Source organism: Scardinius erythrophthalmus, assembly GCF_964197995.2.
Source record: "Scardinius erythrophthalmus genome assembly, chromosome: 4".
NCBI lineage: Eukaryota > Metazoa > Chordata > Actinopteri > Cypriniformes > Leuciscidae > Scardinius > Scardinius erythrophthalmus.
This window is the reverse complement of record NC_138224.1, coordinates 340101-361854: the sequence shown is the minus strand read 5'-3', so window position 1 is coordinate 361854 and position 21754 is coordinate 340101. Positions and strand designations below refer to the sequence as shown.

General features: G+C 43.2%; 2 protein-coding genes across 3 annotated transcripts in view; one reads left to right on the top strand and one right to left on the bottom strand.

Annotated features, from left to right (window-relative positions):
• The first annotated feature begins 2024 nt into the window (after positions 1–2024).
• Positions 2025–14552, top strand: dusp16 (dual specificity phosphatase 16). The gene is given in 7 exon segments (XM_081364397.1): positions 2025–2392; positions 2752–2887; positions 3182–3351; positions 6534–6677; positions 6679–6733; positions 7365–7488; positions 10384–14552. Coding segments are annotated over 7 exon segments (1626 nt in total). The 5' UTR covers positions 2025–2170; the 3' UTR covers positions 11159–14552.
• Positions 14553–19700: 5148 nt separating this feature from the next.
• lrp6 (low density lipoprotein receptor-related protein 6) overlaps positions 19701–21754 on the bottom strand; it is a 43560-nt gene continuing 41506 nt past the window's right edge. For both annotated transcript variants that reach the window (XM_081363288.1, XM_081363289.1), the window contains exon 23: positions 19701–21719. In XM_081363288.1, the coding sequence (XP_081219414.1) occupies positions 21422–21719 (298 nt within the window). In that variant the 3' untranslated portion in view covers positions 19701–21421. The remainder of the gene's footprint in view (positions 21720–21754) is intronic.

The following is a 21754-nucleotide window of genomic DNA, read 5'->3' as shown; positions in this document are numbered from 1 at the left end:
AGGAACAGAGAGAGTTTCTGGAGGAGCGCCGGCTGTGTTCTGGAGCTGACGCCTGATCCAGGTCTCCCGTTCTCACAGCGGACTGACTGACAGCGGATTGAGATTGATTGACAGCGGACTGAGATTGATTGACAGCGGACTGACTGACAGCGGACTGAGATTGATTGACAGCAGTTCGAGATTGATTGACAGCAGATTGAGATTGATTGACAGCGGATTGAGATTGATTGACAGCAGATTGAGATTGATTGACAGCGGATTGAGATTGATTGACAGCGGATTGAGATTGATTGACAGCAGTTCAAGATTGATTGACAGCGGATTGATTGACAGCAGATTGAGATTGATTGACAGCGGATTGATTGACAGCAGATTGAGATTGATTGACAGCGGACTGATTGACAGCAGATTGAGATTGATTGACAGCGGATTGATTGACAGCGGATTGAGATTGATTGACAGTGGATTGATTGCCAGCGGATTGATTGACAGCTCGTTCTCTTCTCCTGGTTTAGCAGAGCCTCTCGCTGGTCGGTTCAGCTGTGGTCGGGACTCTCGCTGTGAAGAACTCGTCATGTTCTGGAGGAATCGAGAATTTCCCCTCATAAAACCAACATATTCTCGTCACTCGCTTTCATTTCCACAAACGCATGATTGGAAAGAGCAGCCGGTTAGATCAGGATCTGCGTGACCTTTGACCTCACAGTCGTCTAATGTAGTCAGCTTTATCTCTGAGGCGCTTCTGATATATAATAGCAGATCGTGTCAGAGTCAGACTCCACTGCTTGTGCATTAGGAGGATGAAGCTCAGAGACTGAGAGAAGTGTGTGTGTGTGTGTGTGTGTGTGTGTGTGTGTGTGTGTGTGTGACGGGTCGAAGTCCTCTGTGACTGTGATCTCTATCAGCTGTTCACCTTCGCTCAGCAGAAACACACAGCACACACACTCATTCATCTCGGCCTTCAGACACACACACACACGCACTCGCACACACACACACACACACACACACACACGCACTCGCACACACACACACACACACACACACACACACACACACGCACGCACACACACACACACACACACACACCTCGTACTGGAGACCGTTCGGGACACTAACAACAGAACAACATCGGCAGCCAATCAGAGTCCAGGATCACGGAGCCGTGTGTTGTGTTGTGTGTGTTGTGTTGTGTGTGTTGTGTTGTCCGTCATGATGATGATGAGCTTCCACTGTTCCTCTGCATGGACACATGACTGGGAATGGCAGATCGTCATGCGTTTATATAAAACATAATCTTGAATCGTGTGTGTGTGTGTGTGTGTGTGTGTGTGTGTGTGTGTGTGTGTGTGTGTGTGTGTGTGTGTCTGCAGGAGCTCTGGATGATGAAGAGCAGCGGAGATGATCGAGGAGCAGGAGCTCCATCTTTATAGAGACACTGTGATCATGTGAAAGACTCACACACACATACACACACTCAAAGTCACACACACTCAAAGTCACACACACACACACACACACACACACACACACACACACACACACACATACACACACTCACATACACACACTCACATACACACACTCAAAGTCACACTCTCACACATACACACTCAAAGTCACACACACTCAAAGTCACACACACACATACACACACTCACATACACACACTCAAAGTCACACTCTCACACATACACACTCAGTCACACACACACACACACACACACACACACAAATACACACACACTCACATACACACACTCAAAGTCACACTCTCACACATACACACTCAAAGTCACACACACTCAAAGTCACACACACACATACACACACTCACATACACACACTCAAAGTCACACTCTCACACATACACACTCAAAGTCACACACACACACACAAATACACACACACTCAAAGTCACACATACACACACACACTCACACACACACACACACACACACACACACACACACACTCACTCACACAAACTCAAACACACACTCATACTCTCTCTCTCTCTCACACACACACACATTCACTCACTCACACGCACACACTAGTTTCCTCTAGCTCTGTTTGTTCGCCTGCCGAACGCCATCAGCGTGACATCATCATCATCATCATCTTCATCATGTGTCCGCTGCTCTCCTGAGCCCGAGGGAGTGTGGGCATGTGTGAGCGTGTGTGTGTGCTGGGGCCCGAGGCGCTGGTGGCGCTGCTGGAGGGCGATCTGGACCGGGTTCTGCTGATCGACTGCCGGCCGTTCCTGGAGTTCAACACGGGTCACATCATGGAGGCCGTCAACGTGCACGGGTCCAAACTGATGAAGAGGAGACTCATGCAGGACAAGATCCAGATCAGCGAACTCCTGATGCACTGCGCCAAGAGGAAGGTGATCACACACACACACACACTGCACCGAGAGGAAAGTGATCACACACACACACACACACTACGCCGAGAGGAAGGTGATCACACAGATGTAATATCAATCTCTGGCGTCTCCAGAATGTGTGTGTGAAATTTCAGCTCAAAATAAATTCCTCAGATCATTTATTATATCTTGTCAAATTTGCCCCTTTTTTGGTGTGAGTAAAAACGTGCCGCTTTTGTGTGTGTGTCGCTTTAAATGCAAATGAGCTTTAGCTCCGCCTCCGTTCAGAAGAGGGCGGAGTCTTTACTCGAGCTTCAGAAACAGTATTGATCAGGGACTGAAACACTGAGTGTGTGTGTGTGTGTGTGTAATTTCAGCTGGAGCTCCAGGGTCAAGAGGTCGTGGTGTATGACCAGGGCTCGTCTGACCCCGCCTCCCTGTCACATGATGCCTTTCTCAGTGTCCTATTGGCCAAGCTGGAGAAGAGCTTCCCATCAGTCCACCTGCTCTCAGGTTACAGTCACATGACACGCCGAACACTTACATTCACACAGACACACACACACACACAAACACTCACTCACTCACACACACACACAGACACACACACAACCACACAGACACAAACACAAACACACACACATATACACACATACACACACTCACTCACACACACACACACACACACACACACACACACACACACACACACACAAACACTCACTCACTCTTACACACACACACACACCTCTCTCTGCTGGTGTTTTCCGAGGCTCAGTGTGTGTGTGTGTGTGTGTGCGTGTGCAGGAGGATTCTCCGGGTTCTGGCGTCTGTTCCCGGGTCTGTGTGAAGGGAAGTCTGCGCTGGTGCCGTCCTGTGTGTCTCAGCCGAGTCTGACTCTCCCCGTGACCAACCCGAACCCGACCCGCATCCTAACACACCTGTACCTGGGCTGCCAGAGGGACGTGCTCAACCAGGTGAGTGTGTGTGTGTGTGTGTGTGTGTGTGTGTAAGTTAGGGCTGTCACTTTTGCATATGCATTCGAACATGACGTGAAATATCCATAATTGAACTATAAATAAACTATCCGGTTTTTAAAGTGCCATGTGTAGCACATTTTTTACAGTCTGTGATTAGACCGTTTGTTTTTTATTTTATTGTTTGCCATCTCATCCAGTAGCGGCCGCTCTAACCGTATTGTAGCGTAGGCCCATGACCAGATCAAGCGATTAATAGCCAATAGCCACCCTGTTTTGAAAATGGAAGATAACGCACAGAACGCCTGAGCGGACAATTACGACCCCAACTCATCTAAAAAGTAGTGTCTGGAAATATTTTGGGTTCTAGTACTGTGAAGTACCGTATTTCCCGGATTATATATCAAAATTAATTCATACTGACTGACATAAACCAAGAGATACATTACCGTCTACAGCCGCGAGAGCACAGATGCTGTAGCCAACCCTGAAAAACTGTTAACTGAAACATTAACCTAAAGACAACTGAGAAAGCCTGAACACAAACACAATGCCCCCAAAAAGAGAAATAATCTCCATGTTTGCGGTGCTGATGCGGTGCTGATGCGGTGCTGATGCGGTGCTGATGCGGTCATGTAACACGTAAGGGTGGCGCTGCCAATAAAGCTCCTAAAAGCTGTCACAACGAACCGGCAAAAGTACTGATTATGAATGTGTCAAATATAGCAGGAGACATTTTAACTGTTTACTAATAAACCAGTGTTTTCTGTGTCAGTGTCGGCTGCAAAGATGAAGTTGACGATGCGGACTCGTGATCTTCAGTAGTGAACGCGCCAGAGAGAAATGCACGTCATACGGACTACACAAGCAGAGAACTGTCTGTTTACTTTCGTTTTCTTTCGTTTTGAATTGTTCTGTTTAAAAGTAGACATTTCAAGCTTTCTATAGATGTCTCAGGTCTGTGAGGTTAGCATAACCTTATACGCTGAGTTTCGGTTCATTGATGAGACGAGCTCCAGTTCACGCGCCGGCGCCTCCGTGTCGTGATTATCTATTGTCTGCTATATTTACTTCTTATTTATTAAATCCAGGCAATTGGTTGAAACTGAAATGAAACATTGATTAAAATTAAGATACAATTAATACAAAACGAAATTCACTTTAAAGACAGGCTTTGTGCGTTCTGTTCGAGGTCGCTGGTGAAAGTTTTAAAGCCGTCTTTAGTGCCGCTTTCAGAGCGCTCACGTCCGTAACGGAGAACTGCACCGTCCGTAACATTGTTTTTTTGTGTGAAATAAATTTCTAAATAAATGCGACTTATAGTCCAGTGCGACTTATATATGTTTTTTTCCTCTTCATGACGCATTTTTTGACTGATGCGACTTATAGTCCGGAAAATATGGTAACCGTTAAAGATAAGGTAGTTTGCCGAATTTGCAAAAAACGGTTTACTTACGCATCCTCGACATCCAATCTTCGCGCTCACCTGTCGAGTTACCATCCAGATGAGGCAGCGGAGTCAGAGACAGCAGAGCCAGAGCATCGCCAGGCGTCCAGCATCGTATCACTGCATACTTTCCTGCACAAGCAGTCGGCACCTTTCTTTCTGTGTAACGTTAGCCTAATTTTGTGATTGGCTAAGCAGAGTGCACACTGGCACTTCATATAGATTAAGCTGATAACCTGCTGTTTCAGACATTAAGTCAAAAATAATTTTTCAGACAGGCTATGGCTTGAGTCCTGTTTATGACTGTCAGACTGTTAATACATTTGTGATTGAATCCGTTACGGTGTTTTTTTGGGGGGGTATTCAAATATATTGCTTGATATTTGATACCCATTCGAATTAGATTTTTTTCAAAAGTGACAGCCCTAATGTGAGTGTGAGAGAGTGTCTGAGTGTGTGTGTGTGTGTGTGTGTGTGTGTGTGTGTGTGTGTGTGAGAGAGAGTGTGTCTGAGTGTGTGTGTGTGAGAGAGTGTGTCTGAGTGTGTGTGTGTGTGTGTGTGTGTGTGTGAGAGAGAGTGTGTCTGAGTGTGTGTGTGTGTGAGAGAGTGTGTCTGAGTGTGTGTGTGTGTGTGTGTGTGTGTGTGTGTGTGTGTGTCAGTGTGTCTGAGTGTGTGTGTGTGTGAGAGAGAGTGTGTCTGAGTGTGTGTGTGAGAGAGTGTGTCTGAGTGTGTGTGTGTGTGTGTGTGTGTGTGTGTGTGTGTGTGTGTGTGTGTGTGTGTGTGAGAGAGAGTGTGTCTGAGTGTGTGTGTGTGTGTGAGAGAGTGTGTCTGAGTGTGTGTGTGTGTGTGTGTGTGTGTGTGTGTGTGTGTGTGAGAGAGAGTGTGTCTGAGTGTGTGTGTGTGTGTGTGTGTGAGAGAGTGTGTCTGAGTGTGTGTGTGTGTGTGTGTGTGTGTGTGTGTGTGTGTGTCAGTGTGTCTGAGTGTGTGTGTGAGAGAGAGTGTGTCTGAGTGTGTGTGTGAGAGAGTGTGTCTGATGTGTGTGTGTGTGTGTCAGTGTGTCTGAGTGTGTGTGTGTGTGTGTGTGTGTGTGTGTGTGTGAGAGAGAGTGTGTCTGAGTGTGTGTGTGAGAGAGTGTGTCTGAGTGTGTGTGTGTGTGTGTGTGTGTGTCAGTGTGTCTGAGTGTGTGTGTGTGTGTGTGTGTGTGTGTGAGAGAGAGTGTGTCTGAGTGTGTGTGCAGATCAGAACACCCGCTGATGTGTGTGTCTGAGTGTGTGTGTGTGTGTGTGTGTGTGTGAGAGAGAGAGAGAGTGTGTCTGAGTGTGTGTGCAGATCAGAACACCCGCTGATGTGTGTGTGTGTGTGTGTGTGTGTGTGTGTGTGTGTGTGTGTGAGAGAGAGAGTGTGTCTGAGTGTGTGTGCAGATCAGAACACCCGCTGATGTGTGTGTGTGTGTGTGTGTGTGTGTGTGTGTGTGTGTGTGTGTGTGTGTGTGTGTGAGAGAGAGAGAGAGAGTGTGTCTGAGTGTGTGTGCAGATCAGAACACCCGCTGATGTGTGTGTGTGTGTGTGTGTGTGTGTGTGTGTGTGTGTGTGTGTGTGTGTAAGAGAGAGAGTGTGTCTGAGTGTGTGTGCAGATCAGAACACCCGCTGATGTGTGTGTGAGAGTGTGTCTGAGTGTGTGTGCAGATCAGAACACCCGCTGATGTGTGTGTGTGTGTGTGTGTGTGTTCCCGCAGGAGCTCATGCAGCAGAACAATATCGCGTACGTGTTGAACGCCAGCAACACCTGCCCTAAACCCGACTTCATCCCCGACACACACTTCCTGCGCGTGCCGGTCAACGACAGCTTCTGCGAGAAGATTCCTGCGCGTGCCGGTCAACGACAGCTTCTGCGAGAAGATCCTGCCCTGGCTCGACCGATCCGTGGAGTTCATAGGTCAGACAGGGTCACATGACATCAGCGCATGTCAACACTGGTTCCGTTCATTTTTCCCACAGAATCACAACATTAACAAAAAAATATAAAATTAAAAAAGACAGATACAAGACTGTACTAAACTATGAAATATTAAAAAAAAAATGTTTTGTTAAATTTTACATTTTATTTACATTTTAATATTTCACATATTTTTTATACTTATTAAATTAAATATAAAAAATTTAATTTGTATATATTTTTTGTTTGTTTTATTATTTATTTTATTTCACTTAATTGTAATACTTATTTAAATTACATATTAACTAAATTAAACTGATTTAATTTAAATTATTTAATTTAATTAAATTTATTATATAAATTTTTTGTGAATTATTCAAATTAAATTAAAATATTATATATATATATATATATATATATACACATATATATATTATATTGAGACTGCAAGCTCTATTATGGGTAATGTAGTTTTTCAACACAAATTCGGCCGTTAAACATTAATTTTTTGAAAATAAGTTGCAATAATGCGGGCCGACAGCTTCAGCATAACCCATCGATTAACACCCTCTGAACTCACAGTGTGTCTTTGAAGGTTTGTGAGTTTTGATCAGTGTGTGTTTCCTGTCAGAGAAAGCCAAGGCCAGTAACGCCCGAGTCCTGGTTCACTGTCTGGCGGGAATCTCGCGCTCGGCAACCATCGCCATCGCCTACATCATGAAGAGGATGGACATGTCATTAGATGAAGCGTACAGGTAACAACAGATCATGTGACCATCCTTCTTCTCTGACCCTTTATTAGTGTGTCCCTAACGACACCATACGATTCCAGCGACGAGCATGTTTGTCTGTCGACACCAGACGTGACCAAATCAATCCAAACTCAGCCAATCAGAAGAGAGTGTGGGCGGAGTCTCTCTGCAAACTCACTACACTCGCAACCAAATCAAGCGAAAATCTCAGCCAATCAGAAGAGAGTGTGGGCGGAGTCTCTCTGCAAGCTCACTGCACATGCTTTCAGTTCACTAAATAAAGCACATAAGCAGTACCTGAGATTATCATTGTCATAGTGTGTGTGTTGTTGTTCAGCCATGACCGTTGCGTATCGTTGTCACAGCTGGTTAAGACAAAAACTCTGATTAACAGGAAAAGATGCTTTTTAAGGGCCGTTCACACACAAGACGATTACTGTAACGATAATGATAAAGATATAGTCACACCACAACTAGTGCTGGGACACGATTCATCACATCCAAAATAAAAGTGTGTGTTTACATAATATATGTGTGTGTACTGTGTATAATTATTTTGTATATATAATATACACACATGCATGTGTATATATCTAAAATAATTTTTTATTTATATATATTTATGTTAAAGCCACACCGCGGAACTTTTGCGGGCGCTAGGGGCACTAGACCTGGAACTTTCACGTCTAGCGCCCCTAGAGGCCACAAGCGCCGCAGCACTGTCGCAAAAGTCTAGAAGACAGTATATCAGAGCCTATGGTCACGTGACGGCCGTAAAGCGATACGTTCTCCAGGTCACATGACCTGTTCAACGACGGTCCGTCTCCTCCAAACTTACATAGGCGGTATTTCAAGAGGGCAGCCCCGCTCGGAGCATTAATAGTGTCAAACGCTGTATATTGGCCTGAAGAATCATTTAAAATAACTCGTATGCGTCAACTCTTTAGGTCACAAAGTCCACGGTGTGGCTTTAATATATATATAATATAAATTATATATAAATATACAAACAGTATATACATGCAGATATTTATTAAAATATATACATGCATGTGTGTGGATTTATATATACAAAATAATTTAAAGAGTTATGAAGAGTTATGAAGGGTTATGAATGGTTATGAAGGGTTTGAAGAGTTATGAATGGTTATGAAGACTTATGAAGAATTATGAAGGGTTATGAAGAGTTATGAATGGTTATGAAGAGTTATGAAGGGTTATGAAGACTTATGAAGAATTATGAAGGGTTATGAAGAGTTATGAATGGTTATGAAGAGTTATGAAGAGTTATGAAGGGTTATGAAGGGTTATGAATGGTTATGAAGGGTTATGAAGAGGTTTGAAGAATTATGAAGGGTTATGAAGAGTTATGAATGGTTATGAAGAGTTATGAAGGGTTATGAAGAGTTATGAAGGGTTATGAAGAGTTATGAAGAGTTATGAAGGGTTATGAATGGTTATGAAGGGTTATGAAGAGGTTTGAAGAATTATGAAGGGTTATGAAGACTTATGAAGAATTATGAAGGGTTATGAAGAGTTATGAAGAGTTATGAAGGGTTATGAATGGTTATGAAGGGTTATGAAGAGGTTTGAAGAATTATGAAGGGTTATGAAGAGTTATGAATGGTTATGAAGAGTTATGAAGGGTTATGAAGAGTTATGAAGGGTTATGAAGAGTTATGAAGAGTTATGAAGGGTTATGAGGAGATATGAAGAGTTATGAAGGGTTATGAGGAGATATGAAGAGTTATGAAGTGTTTTGAAGAGTTATGAAGAGTTATGAAGGGTTATGAGGAGATATGAAGAGTTATGAAGGGTTATGAAGAGTTATGAATTGTTATGAAGGGTTATGAAGTGTTATGAGGGGTTATGAAGAGTTATGAAGAGTCATGAAAGGTTATGAAGGGTTATGAAGAGTTATGAAGGGTTATGAAGAGTTATGCAGGGTTATGAAGGGTTATGAAGAGGTTTGAAGAATTATGAAGGGTTATGAAGAGTTATGAATGGTTATGAAGAGTTATGAAGGGTTATGAAGAGTTATGAAGGGTTATGAAGAGTTATGAAGAGTTATGAAGGGTTATGAATGGTTATGAAGGGTTATGAAGAGGTTTGAAGAATTATGAAGGGTTATGAAGACTTATGAAGAATTATGAAGGGTTATGAAGAGTTATGAATGGTTATGAAGAGTTATGAAGAGTTATGAAGGGTTACGAATGGTTATGAAGGGTTATGAAGAGGTTTGAAGAATTATGAAGGGTTATGAAGACTTATGAAGAATTATGAAGGGTTATGAAGAGTTATGAATGGTTATGAAGAGTTATGAAGAGTTATGAAGGGTTATGAATGGTTATGAAGGGTTATGAAGAGGTTTGAAGAATTATGAAGAGTTATGAATGGTTATGAAGAGTTATGAAGGGTTATGAAGAGTTATGAAGGGTTATGAGGAGATATGAAGAGTTATGAAGGGTTATGAAGAGTTATGAATGGTTATGAAGGGTTATGAAGTGTTATGAAGGGTTATGAAGAGTTATGAAGAGTTATGAAGGGTTATGAAGGGTTATGAAGAGTTATGAAGGGTTATGAAGAGTTATGAAGGGTTATGAAGGGTTATGAAGAGTTATGAAGGGTTATGAAGAGTTATGAAGGGTTATGAAGAGTTATGAAGGGTTATGAAGGGTTATGAAGAGTTATGAAGGGTTATGAAGAGTTATGAAGGGTTATGAAGAGTTATGAAGGGTTATGAAGGGTTATGAAGAGTTATGAAGGGTTATGAAGAGTTATGAAGGGTTATGAAGGGTTATGAAGAGTTATGAAGGGTTATGAAGGGTTATGAAGGGTTATGACCGGGCCTCTATGATGTGTTCGACTCGCTGTGACGTGTGATCTCGCCTCTCACAGGTTTGTGAAGGAGAAACGACCGACCATCTCCCCGAACTTCAACTTCCTGGGTCAGTTGCTGGACTTCGAGAAGAAGCTGAGGAGCGAGAGAGTCAGGCCGAGAGCGGGTGTGTGTGACGAGCAGAAGTGTGTGTCGGAGGAGCCCGGCGTCTCCGAGGAGCATCTGCTGACCCGAGCGCTCTGCGGTCTGACGCTGGGAGAGGACCTGAAGGAGAGCAGCCGACCCAAACGCTCCTTCTCCCTCGACATCACGACCTACAGCGAGTCTGGAGCAACCCTTCCCTGCCAGTTCTCTCCGGTGCAGGAGCTTTCAGAACAAAACACCCCGGAGCAGAGTCCGGGCGGGAATGTGTGTGTGCCGCTGGACGGGAGTGTGTGTGTGCCGCGGGACGGGAGTGTGTGTGTGCAGCTCCAGCGCAGCGAGAGCATGGATGAATCCCCGTCAGCCCCAACACACTCCGCTCTGCTGAAGGGATGGCACTCGGACCTGGTGCTCGGCGGCTGGTTCCTCTCGGACTCGGCCCGGTTCTGCTCCGGCTCGGCTCTGGGTCGGGAGCCGGTCAGGAGACGCGGGCGGTCAGGAGAATCCCGAGACTCCCGGGACTCCCGGAGGAGCTGGCACGAGGAGAGCAGCTTCGAGAAGCAGCTGAAGCGCAGGAGCTGCCAGATGGAGTTCGGAGACGGCGGGTCCGAGACTCGACCCGGAGAAGAACTGGGAACGACCGGCACACAGGCCAGCTTCTCTGGCAGCATGGAGATCATACAGGTTTCCTGAGGACTGAAGTCACTCAGTGTCGACCAAGCGGAAGCCTTCTCTCTCTCTCTACACTGAGTGATTAAACTGCAGTTCATGGACTGGCCACTAGAGGCCGGCTGCAGAAGAGACTCAGTCCCATAGACTCGCATGTTAAAACGCTCAACTTTACAGCAGAATAAAACATGTTTACAGTCTAACGCAAAAAGTGGTTTTGATCTATAAAGATAATTTTGCTCTTCATGACGACTGTGGGGCGGGTGAATATTTTTATAACTCATCCATTTAAATTATATTAAGCCTTAAAGTTCTGCATAATTAAAGGCGTGGCCACTTGAGTGACAGGTGGATTGCCGCTGATGTCACTGCTAGCCGTTTCTCTGCTGTCTGTTAGCGTCACGTCACCTCAGCTAATCCGCCTCGCTGCACATGTTCGTTTATCTGGGAGTGACGCTGCCAAGATGGCGACGGCCGGCTCCGCCCACTTCGGGGTTCAGAAGGTCTCTTCAGAAACACTACGGGTGACACACACACACTACGCCCAGTGTTTTACACAGACTATGGTGTCAACACACGGACGCTTGCTTCGTTTGGCGTTTGCTTCTCTCATTTGAACGCTGGATATCCAGTACCTCAACAATCCGAATGAAGGCAAGACAGTACAGCCAACTAGGGTAAAAAACGTAAAGATTACACTCTTTTAGTCTTGATGATGTTTCAGGCTCTACTACAACTTGAAAGTTGATTATTCTCCTCATATTCTCCATTGTTGCGGCTCCTCTCTTCCCAGTCTGTCAGTAACGCTCTGTTCACTTCCTGTCTCTATGAAGCCCCTCCTCCTGAAAAGCACACTGTGCTCTGATTGGTCGGCTGGATCAGTGTGTTGTGATTGGTCGAGCGCTTCGAGTGTGTTTGGGAAATGTCCCGCCCCTTTCCATAATCGCCAGTTTAACACACTACTAACTCACTCAACCAGGCCCCGCCCCTTTATTCTGCGCATTAATTATTATAATGAGGAATATTGTGACGTGTTCGTTCCCGGAAGAAACTCAAGATACAATGGAGGCGTTTCAGGAGTTCAGGAACACTGACTCTGATATAGAGAAGAGCTGGAGCTTCTTCATCATCACACACTGGAGAGATGAAGACGAGGAAACACAATATGATCTTTAACAAACAGATTTACTCTTATAGATGAAGGTTCTTTATTAGCTTCGATTATTCGAGCCTTAAACATCTGTCCACTGCACAAAAGGTTTTGTAGATTATTAAAATGTTCTTTGCACTTATAAAAAAAATATTATTTTAAGAACTTCTTTTAAAAACCTTTATTTTTAAGAATGTTGCATCTCTTCCACAGTTGGTTTAATACATTAAGCACTTTTTGAATTACAAGTTTTCTGAAATGTTGTTTGAATATGCAAATGAGGCATTAAGTATGCAGTAAACTCTGTAACGAGTTAAAGGTTCTTAATGTGCGGATTCCTCTCTTCATCAAAATACATTTTCATGTTCTTAAGAATCTAATGTTGTATAAATCATCAGGTGAATTATAGATACAGAAATGAAAGCTTAAATCTAGCGATGTGTGAAGAGTGGGTCTGCAGTTCTGGAGCTCTGAGGCTGAGGGGCGTGTCTCTGTGTGGGTCATGAGCTCAGGAAGTTCTGCATCTGGAGAATCACACACACACATCGTCATCATCGTCATCAGGCTCTTATGACATCAACAGTCTCAGTGTTTCTCACCGGCCGTCAGTTAGAAGATTAGATTCATCCAAACCCTTCTGACCTTCCTCATGAGAAACTCTTCATCATCACCCTCTTCATCACCCTGAGAAACTCCTCTTCATCACCCTCAGGAACTCCTCTTCATCACCCTCAGGAACTCCTCTTCATCACCCTGAGAAACTCCTCTTCATCACCCTGAGGAACTCCTCTTCATCACCGTGAGGAACTCCTCTTCATCACCCTGAGAAACTCCTCTTCATCACCCTCAGGAACTCCTCTTCATCACCCTGAGGAACTCCTCTTCATCACCGTGAGGAACTCCTCTTCATCACCCTGAGGAACTCCTCTTCATCACCGTGAGGAACTCCTCTTCATCACCCTGAGGAACTCCTCTTCATCACCGTGAGGAACTCCTCTTCATCACCGTGAGGAACTCCTCTTCATCACCCTGAGGAACTCCTCTTCATCACCCTGAGGAACTCCTCTTCATCACCCTGAGGAACTCCTCTTCATCACCCTGAGGAACTCCTCTTCATCACCGTGAGGAACTCCTCTTCATCACCCTGAGAAACTCCTCTTCATCACCCTCTTCATCACCGTGAGGAACTCCTCTTCATCACCCTGAGGAACTCCTCTTCATCACCCTGAGGAACTCCTCTTCACCCTGAGGAACTCCTCTTCATCACCCTGAGAAACTCCTCTTCATCACCCTGAGGAACTCCTCTTCATCACCCTGAGGAACTCCTCTTCATCACCCTGAGGAACTCCTCTTCATCACCCTGAGGAACTCCTCTTCATCACCCTGAGGAACTCCTCTTCATCACCGTGAGGAACTCCTCTTCATCACCCTGAGGAACTCCTCTTCATCACCCTGAGGAACTCCTCTTCATCACCCTGAGGAACTCCTCTTCATCACCCTGAGGAACTCCTCTTCATCACCCTGAGGAACTCTTCAGTCTGCACTGCTTTCTCTTTCATTGGTGCTTTAGTGTGAATCACACAGTGTTTGTGTTTGTGTTTGTTTCATTCAGACTCCTGAGACTGGAATCATGGGAAATACTGACCTGTGATCAGTCTTGTGTAGGTGTGCATTGCAGGTTTACCTTGTTAAAGGGTCAGAGGTCAGAGGATCAGCTGCATCATGCATCGATCATGGAGCGCTTTCACCAGAAACAGGAACGTTTGGTTGGATGTTTGTTGTAAAGTTTTTTAATGTTTCTACTTGTTTCAGAACACTCAGAGAACATTTAAAAGCAACGTTACCATAATGTTTGAAGCATGAGAACTGTGTTTGAACGCTCGGAGGACTTTCATAACGTTGGACTTCATGGTAACGTTAGCTAACCGTTCTCACACCTGCTCGTGTTCACACCTGAGCGATCTCACTCTGATCTGGATTGAAGAGAAGGACAGAATCAGAGTTTTAAAGCTGTGAAAGTGAATCAGAAGCAGCGACTGAATCCCGACTCTCTGAATCATGCGGTAATGACTCGTTAATCATCGACGGACCTCAAATCTACAGTGATCAATGTTTATTTTTTACAATAGAGTCAAACGACTGATGATATAATCATTCTTGAGGCAGATCAGCCATTATTTTTATGAAACAATGATTCGGTGTGTTTGTGAAGGAGCAATTATTGATCTGTGTATTGATTGCTGAAATAAAACACACGTGGTACTTGAACATGTTTGACTGTCTATCCAGAACAGACACTTTATAATTAGCACATAAAACTGTGAATGGGTTGCAATACATTATAACATACACTGAATAATACAATGATCAACGATAAAAACGTAATTTAACTGTGTAAATAGTGCAGTCATAGACATAATATACATAGACGCCCTATTGGCCGCTTTGGAACGTTGCTGCGATACGTCAACGCGTCCGCCATTTTGTGGAGGGCAAGACTGCGCTGTAATCAAATGCAAGTAAACTGCTGAGCTGCGGTTTTTCTGTATAAAAACCAAAAAAAAATACATTTATCAACCGATTTCGGTGGTTTGTATGTGGTGTACAAAAAAAGTTCCATCTGTAGTTAGTTAAACTCTCGATGGATAGACTTATATATTTTATTTTTTTTTTAATAAGGAATGGCCAAAGCTCTTGTCATGTATTTAGCTTTTCATTCTTGGATAAGAATTGTGAACACCCCCATACTGAGATATAATTTAATTTTCACATTAAATTAAATAAAGTTTCTTATTGTGGGAAAAGCATATTCTGTCATTGACCCGATTTTAGCAATAACAAAGATAACTGATGGATCATTTTATGGTAATATGATATGGTACAACTACAGTGCAATGCAAATAGTAAATATAAGATAAAGTGAGAGGTAGGCTAATAGTAAATAGTTTAGTCAATAAAATAAACAAACAGTATACAGTAAATAAAATAGTAATGAAAAGTATAATTATATAATATCATATGTACTAATATAATAATAATAATAATATATTGATAATAGCATATAGTTTATGTATACTATAATAATAGCAGTAGAATATGAAATATCAATTACAGAATATAGACAATAAAAAATAATAGGTTAAATAGTTACTATGAATAGTAAAATAATTTGACAGCATAACTATAATAGATTGATAATTGTAAGTGGTATATTATTATAATAACAATAATAAATAATGTAAATTTATACATTTTAAAATATTATTACATAGGCTATATAAAATAAAATGACGCAACCCTGTCTCTTTTTGTTAAATTTCAGTTTTTAAAAGGTATAAGAAGCTATACAAATCAAGAAATAAAGTAAACGACCCAGTCAAACATACAGCAGGCTACACTGTTATAATAGCCTAAATATATTAAGTTATGAAACTTCACTTTGCCCTCAGCCAAAACAATCTGCCAAGGAACAAATTATAGATTAATGAAACCAAAGATCGCCCGTTAGATATACACAAGACGAATTATTCTCACTAGACTGACAGCGACGAACGTCAGAACTCAGAAGCGGTGTACGACATGCACTATAGCCGAGGCAAGGCTGTTCTCGGCGGGGTACATGAGCGCTGAACGCCCGCGGGGATCGCTGGATCTCACAACTCCGAAACCGTCAGATAACATTTTTAAAAAGGCGCTATCTTTATAAATAAACCACAAATTTGAGCTTTAAACAACTACATTGTCGACTGAAAAACTCTTAAAACTACATTTCGTGACACAATAACAGTAGTATTTTTAAATTTCGTGGCCTTTCTCCTCTGAAAATAAAAATAGTAAATGAAATGCAACCAGAAACAAATTTTCAGTTTTGCTTGAGAAAGGTAATTCCCTGAGACCTGTTTTCAATTGTGTGGCGATTTGTAAAGCCCCAAGCAGCACAAGAAATAGGCATTTTTCTCAATTCTCGTTATGAGAGGTATGGGAAAGTTGCCCTCCGCAGTATGGCGGCGCCGTTGACGTACGATCCAGCGGCCAATAGGGCGTCTATGTATATTATGTCTATGAGTGCAGTAGCTCTGTACCTGAACAGCACGGCTGTGATTGGGTCGCAGGTGATCACATGACTGACGAACGTCGTTCAACCAAACAGATTGAAGGGCTAAAAGTATGAGCCGTCGATTTACACTGACGTCACTGTGGCAAATGAAGTAAATTCTATTCAGTTCTAATTCACCTTCAGAATTACTGACCGAACGTACGTCTTTAATAATGTTCTTAAAACAGAGGAACGTTATTTATTTAACTTTTTTTTCTCCAGTGTGACTGTCGCCTAGCAACAGAAGCTCGTTTACACGGTGACGTCACGGTCGATGTCCTCAGCAATGCAAATGAGCTGCTGTCAATCAAAAAACACAGAGAGATTATATTATAGTCACTGTGAAAAAGCAATCAGACAACACAACTCTTAATTAAACGATTGATCAATAGATCGTTCTGTTAATCCGATTCTTTACAACGAAGATTCCTCATTAGTGGCTGTTTCTAGCATAGATATAGATACTTAGAATAGATGCCTCATTAGCGGCTGTTTCCAACTAAGATTAGATACATAGATAACTCATTAGCAGTTTTTTCTATATTAGATACATGTATATATAGATATACACAGATATATAGAAGCCTAATAAGCGGCTGTTTCTAACATAGGCTAGATACATAGATGCCTCATTAGCTGTTGCTTCTATATAAGATACATGCAGTGTGCGAAATACGGGGGGGTCCGGGGGGGCTCGACCCCCCCGATTAACCCATGAGACCCCCTGAAAGCCTCAAAAGCAAAATTTGAAGGGGGTCTCAAATTTTACTTAAAAAAATTTAACTGAAAAAAACACCTACTGAAATGTGTTTTTTTTTTTTTTTAATAATAACTTGACACAAACCACTTTTTTGTCGAATAAAGGAGGAGACAACATATTACAGACTGTTTTTACGAGCGTTCATGCTTAAGGTTGCCAGATTTCAATAATTTAAACACCTGTCAGTGGTTTTCTGTTAAAAGAACACGTTTTCTACTCGGTCTTTTCAATAGTATCTGGCAACCATGCGCGCGCTTTCTACGCTGCTGAGGAAGTGCGGATGATCTGAAAACACCTAGTGTGCTGAGTTCAATTCCATCAGAGTTCCACGATCTTCATTTCAGATTTTCTACTTAAATTAAAGTGTCATTCAGTCGGTTTCCGTTCTGTCACGAGCCGCTTGGGTTGTTTGTGTGACTAAATCGGCGAACAAAATGCAGGCTGATATTGTCACATCACGATCGGTCATTCATACTGCAGGCTCTCATTTACAAGTGCACTGATTGCGTGCCATGCTCGATAGACTATATTACCTTAATTATTATTATTTTTTTTCTCGATAGGCTATACCTGGCATGCATTAAGTTGATTGCTCTTGTAAGTGCGCCAGATGTGCAAATTATTGTCATGTCTGCATTGTAATGCACAACTTTACCTCACCTTGTTATAAAACAATGTGCATTCAAACAACTTTAGCCAATGTAACCTCCTATGTCAGTGTTGCTTATATAGCATATGATATTGCATTTGCGTTTGTTTGAAATGTAACATCTATGCAAAATAATCCTTGAATAATTTCCCGTTTCGAATATGTGATTTGTGTATTGTCAACAATAAGCATAAACATTATGCATTTCCATTTTGTAGTGTGGATCATTCATTGCAACAAAAATCAGTTTTCTTATAAAAAAAAACTTCATGCTACTGCCCACTGACATGCTTTTAAAGCTACTGTTGTCCCTTTTTTTGGCCTTCAAAACACCTTAAAATGCACATGTCAAGATCGGGAAAATCTACAATTTTTCCGGGGGGGCATGCCCCCGAACCCCCCTAGCAAGATCATTTTTGGGTCATCTGTATTTATACAACTCTAGCTGCATCGGCCCTGCACCCAATAAAGACAGTGATGCAGTGATCCCTTGAAATATTGTAATGTTATAGGCCTACTGTATATTGAGAAAATTTAGATCGGTATTGCGCAACAATCGGGAGACGGGGACCCCCCCGAATATTGACGGGTATTTCGCACACTGGATACATGTATATAGATATATTTATACACAGATATATATACATAGAAGCCTCATTAGCGGCTGTTTCTAACATAGACTAGATACATAGATTCCTCATTAGCGACTGTTTCTAACATAGATATACATACATAGATAACTCTAGCGGCTGTTTCTAACATAGGTATAGATACCTAGATAACACATTTGCGGCTGTTTCTAACACAGATATAGATACCTAGATGCCTCATTATCGGCTGTTTCCAACTAAGATATAGATACATAGATTCCTCATTGGTGGCTGTTTGTAACATACATAGATAACTCTAGCGGCTGTTTCTAACTTAACTATAGATACATAGATGCCTCATTAGCGGCTGTTTCTAAATAAGATATAGATACATAGATGCCTCATTAGCGGCTGTTTCCAACTAAGATATAGATACCTAGATGCCTCATTGGTGGCTGTTTGTAACATATCTATATTTATGCATAGATAACTCTAGCGGCTGTTTCTAACATAACTATAGATACATAGATTCCTCATTAGCGGCTGTTTCCAACTAAGATTAGATGCATAGATAACTCATTAGCAGTTTTTTCTATATTAGATACATAGATATACACAGATATATAGAAGCCTCATAAGCGGCTGTTTCTAACATAGACTAGATACATAGTTTCCTCATTAGCGACTGTTTCTAACATAGATATATACATAGATTCACCAGTGGCCGTTTCTGTACCGATAGATACATTGATGCCTCATTACTGGCTATTTCTAACTTAGACATAAATACATAGATTCCTCATTAGCAGCATTAGTCGTCCACCATGTTGGAACGGTCAAAGCCAGTCCATGAACACTTGAGAACCAGTTGACTATGCGTCTTCAACCATAGTTATACCACAAGTATGAATATCTATATCTGCAATAGACTTGAACAAATGATTTTCATTGGATTTAATACAAGATGAAGGCATTAGCTAAAACAGTCATTTAAAAGCCTGTAATATTGAGTTAATGTACACATAAAAACACAAACCAACACATTCCCACCTGTGAATGGTTTTCCTGTTTCTTCTGGAATTTAGATCTCTGCGGTTTTTACAACCAGAGGCTGCACAATGTTGTGGCATCTTAAAAAAACTCACTGATTTTTACTGAGTGAGGACATTATCTGAGGCATTGACCTTTTCAAGATGGCAAACGCGTTAACATGACGTCTGGAGTGGACGAATGTGGCATCTACATTATACATCTATGGATTGAACTGTACATGTGAAGCAGCTGCGCCGCCACGTGGACAAATGTGGAACTTCAGAATTTTAAATGTAAAAGTTCACTCAGTTTTATTAAAAAAAGATCATTTCATTTGTTACAACAGCTTATAGTCGTGACTGAATGAGCTGTACACATCTGTTTTTATACAATGTTTTACAAGTAAAGCATGTACAATGTACAAAAACAACTCGAGATAGTGGAGATTTCATGACTGATGAGAAACCAAATGTTGGTCACCTTTGAACACATCCTCGCAAAGAATCAAAATAAAACATGAATAATGACGAGATTCTGTGGTGAATCAATCCTGCTCACTCCTTCAAAAGTGCTTTAGACATTTCTCCCACAATTCCAGCAACGACGTCTGACCCGTGACGCTTTCCACAGAAACAAAGGGTTCAGTGGCGAAAGTTCAACTAAAACCCACGACTGCTGGCGAACCTCCTGACCGAAACAGAGACACGAACGAACTGAACCGCTCCTGTAAAGTGCAGTTAAGAAAACGGAAATGCTGGTGTGAGCAGAATCATAAAGGAACTAAAAACGTGGCGTTACCCAGAAGCCCTTGCAGAACAGGATTGAGATTTGGAACAGCTGTTTGACACACATTCATGATTGTACCGAAGCTGCTATGGGATGAAACGCTAGAGTCGTACCAGCGAGCGATGAAGACTGAGGTGGAGTATCTGTGCTGGTGAGTTTCCCTTCTTTACAGAAGCTCCTGCAGACGAGCCACACACACACACACACACACACACACACAGAGACGACACTGACAGACTCCAGCACACACACACACATCACAGATCCTCTGAGGGGACAGGACAACAGCAGCACTGCAAGGACATGATGACGGGGTTCTTTATAGCTTATAAATACAGTATCTACACAGCATGTGGTACAAAAATAATTGAGCTTTTGTGGGCACTGAGATTTAAAAAAGTGAAAAATGATTCTAAAAAACGCTCAGGCACGAGAAGTCGTGACGCGAGCGAAGGAACGAAGGCCGCTCCAGTTCCCGTTCCGCCTTCGTCACGTGCAGATGAGGGCACATCAGTAGAAAAATAGTAGAAAAATACGAGTACCATGTTGTGATAGCGAGTGGGATCACAGTGTGGTGCTGCTCCAGGCCTGCAGGGGGCGCTGCGCTTCGCCTCGTTTATTTGGCATTGGGTGAGCGTTCGATTCAGAACTCCAGGATTAAGGCAACGCATCACGTCTGTGTGGATTTAATAAATCTTTCTCTTTAAAAAAAAAATGTACAAATTTCTTTTAATACAAAGCTCTATGGCGTAACCAATAAACACTGTATAGAAAATATATAAATATGTTTTCTTTTCTTTTAAAAAATGTACAGGGAGCCGCCAGACCCCCGACGCATCAGAAGACAGAGTCTCGTCTCGAAGTCTCCAGACGGATATTTACACTGTGATGTGGGCGGGGCCTGTGCACAGGGGGTGGGGTTCAGGGTGAGTACAGGTTGTGTGGGCAGGGCCTGTGCTCAGGGGGGGCGGGGCTCAGGACCAGTCCAAGCTGAATGAGGGCGGGTACAGTTGGTGTGGGCGGGGGCCTGCGCTAAAGGGACGGGCTCAGGATGAGTACATGTGGTGTGGGCGGGGCCTGTGGCTCAGGGGGCAGGGCTGGGGATGAGGGGGTGGGGCTCAGGACAAGTCCGTGCAGGGCGAGGGTGGGTACAGGGGTGGGGCCTGTGGCTCAGGACAAGTCCGTGCAGGGCGGGGGCGGGGCCTGTGGCTCAGGGGGCGGGGCTCAGGACGAGTCCGTGCAGGGCGAGGGCGGGGGCGGGTACAGGTGGTGTGAGTAGCTGCGGTCGGTGTAGGGCGAGGGTGGGCAGCTCTCGCAGTTCTCCTCCGCCGACAGGTACTGGCTGCGCGGTGTGGGCGGCGGCGGCAGCGGCTCCGAGTCGTAGTTCACGTCGCTAGCGTAGCCCTTAGCAGCCATGGATGTGGGCGGAGCCCGGCGGCCCGGCGTGTAGTCGCTGTCACACACGTCTGTGCTGCACGGCGTTGTCGGCGGGGCGAAGTGACGATAACTGTACGGCCTGTAGCTGCAGAACACACACACACACACACACACACACAC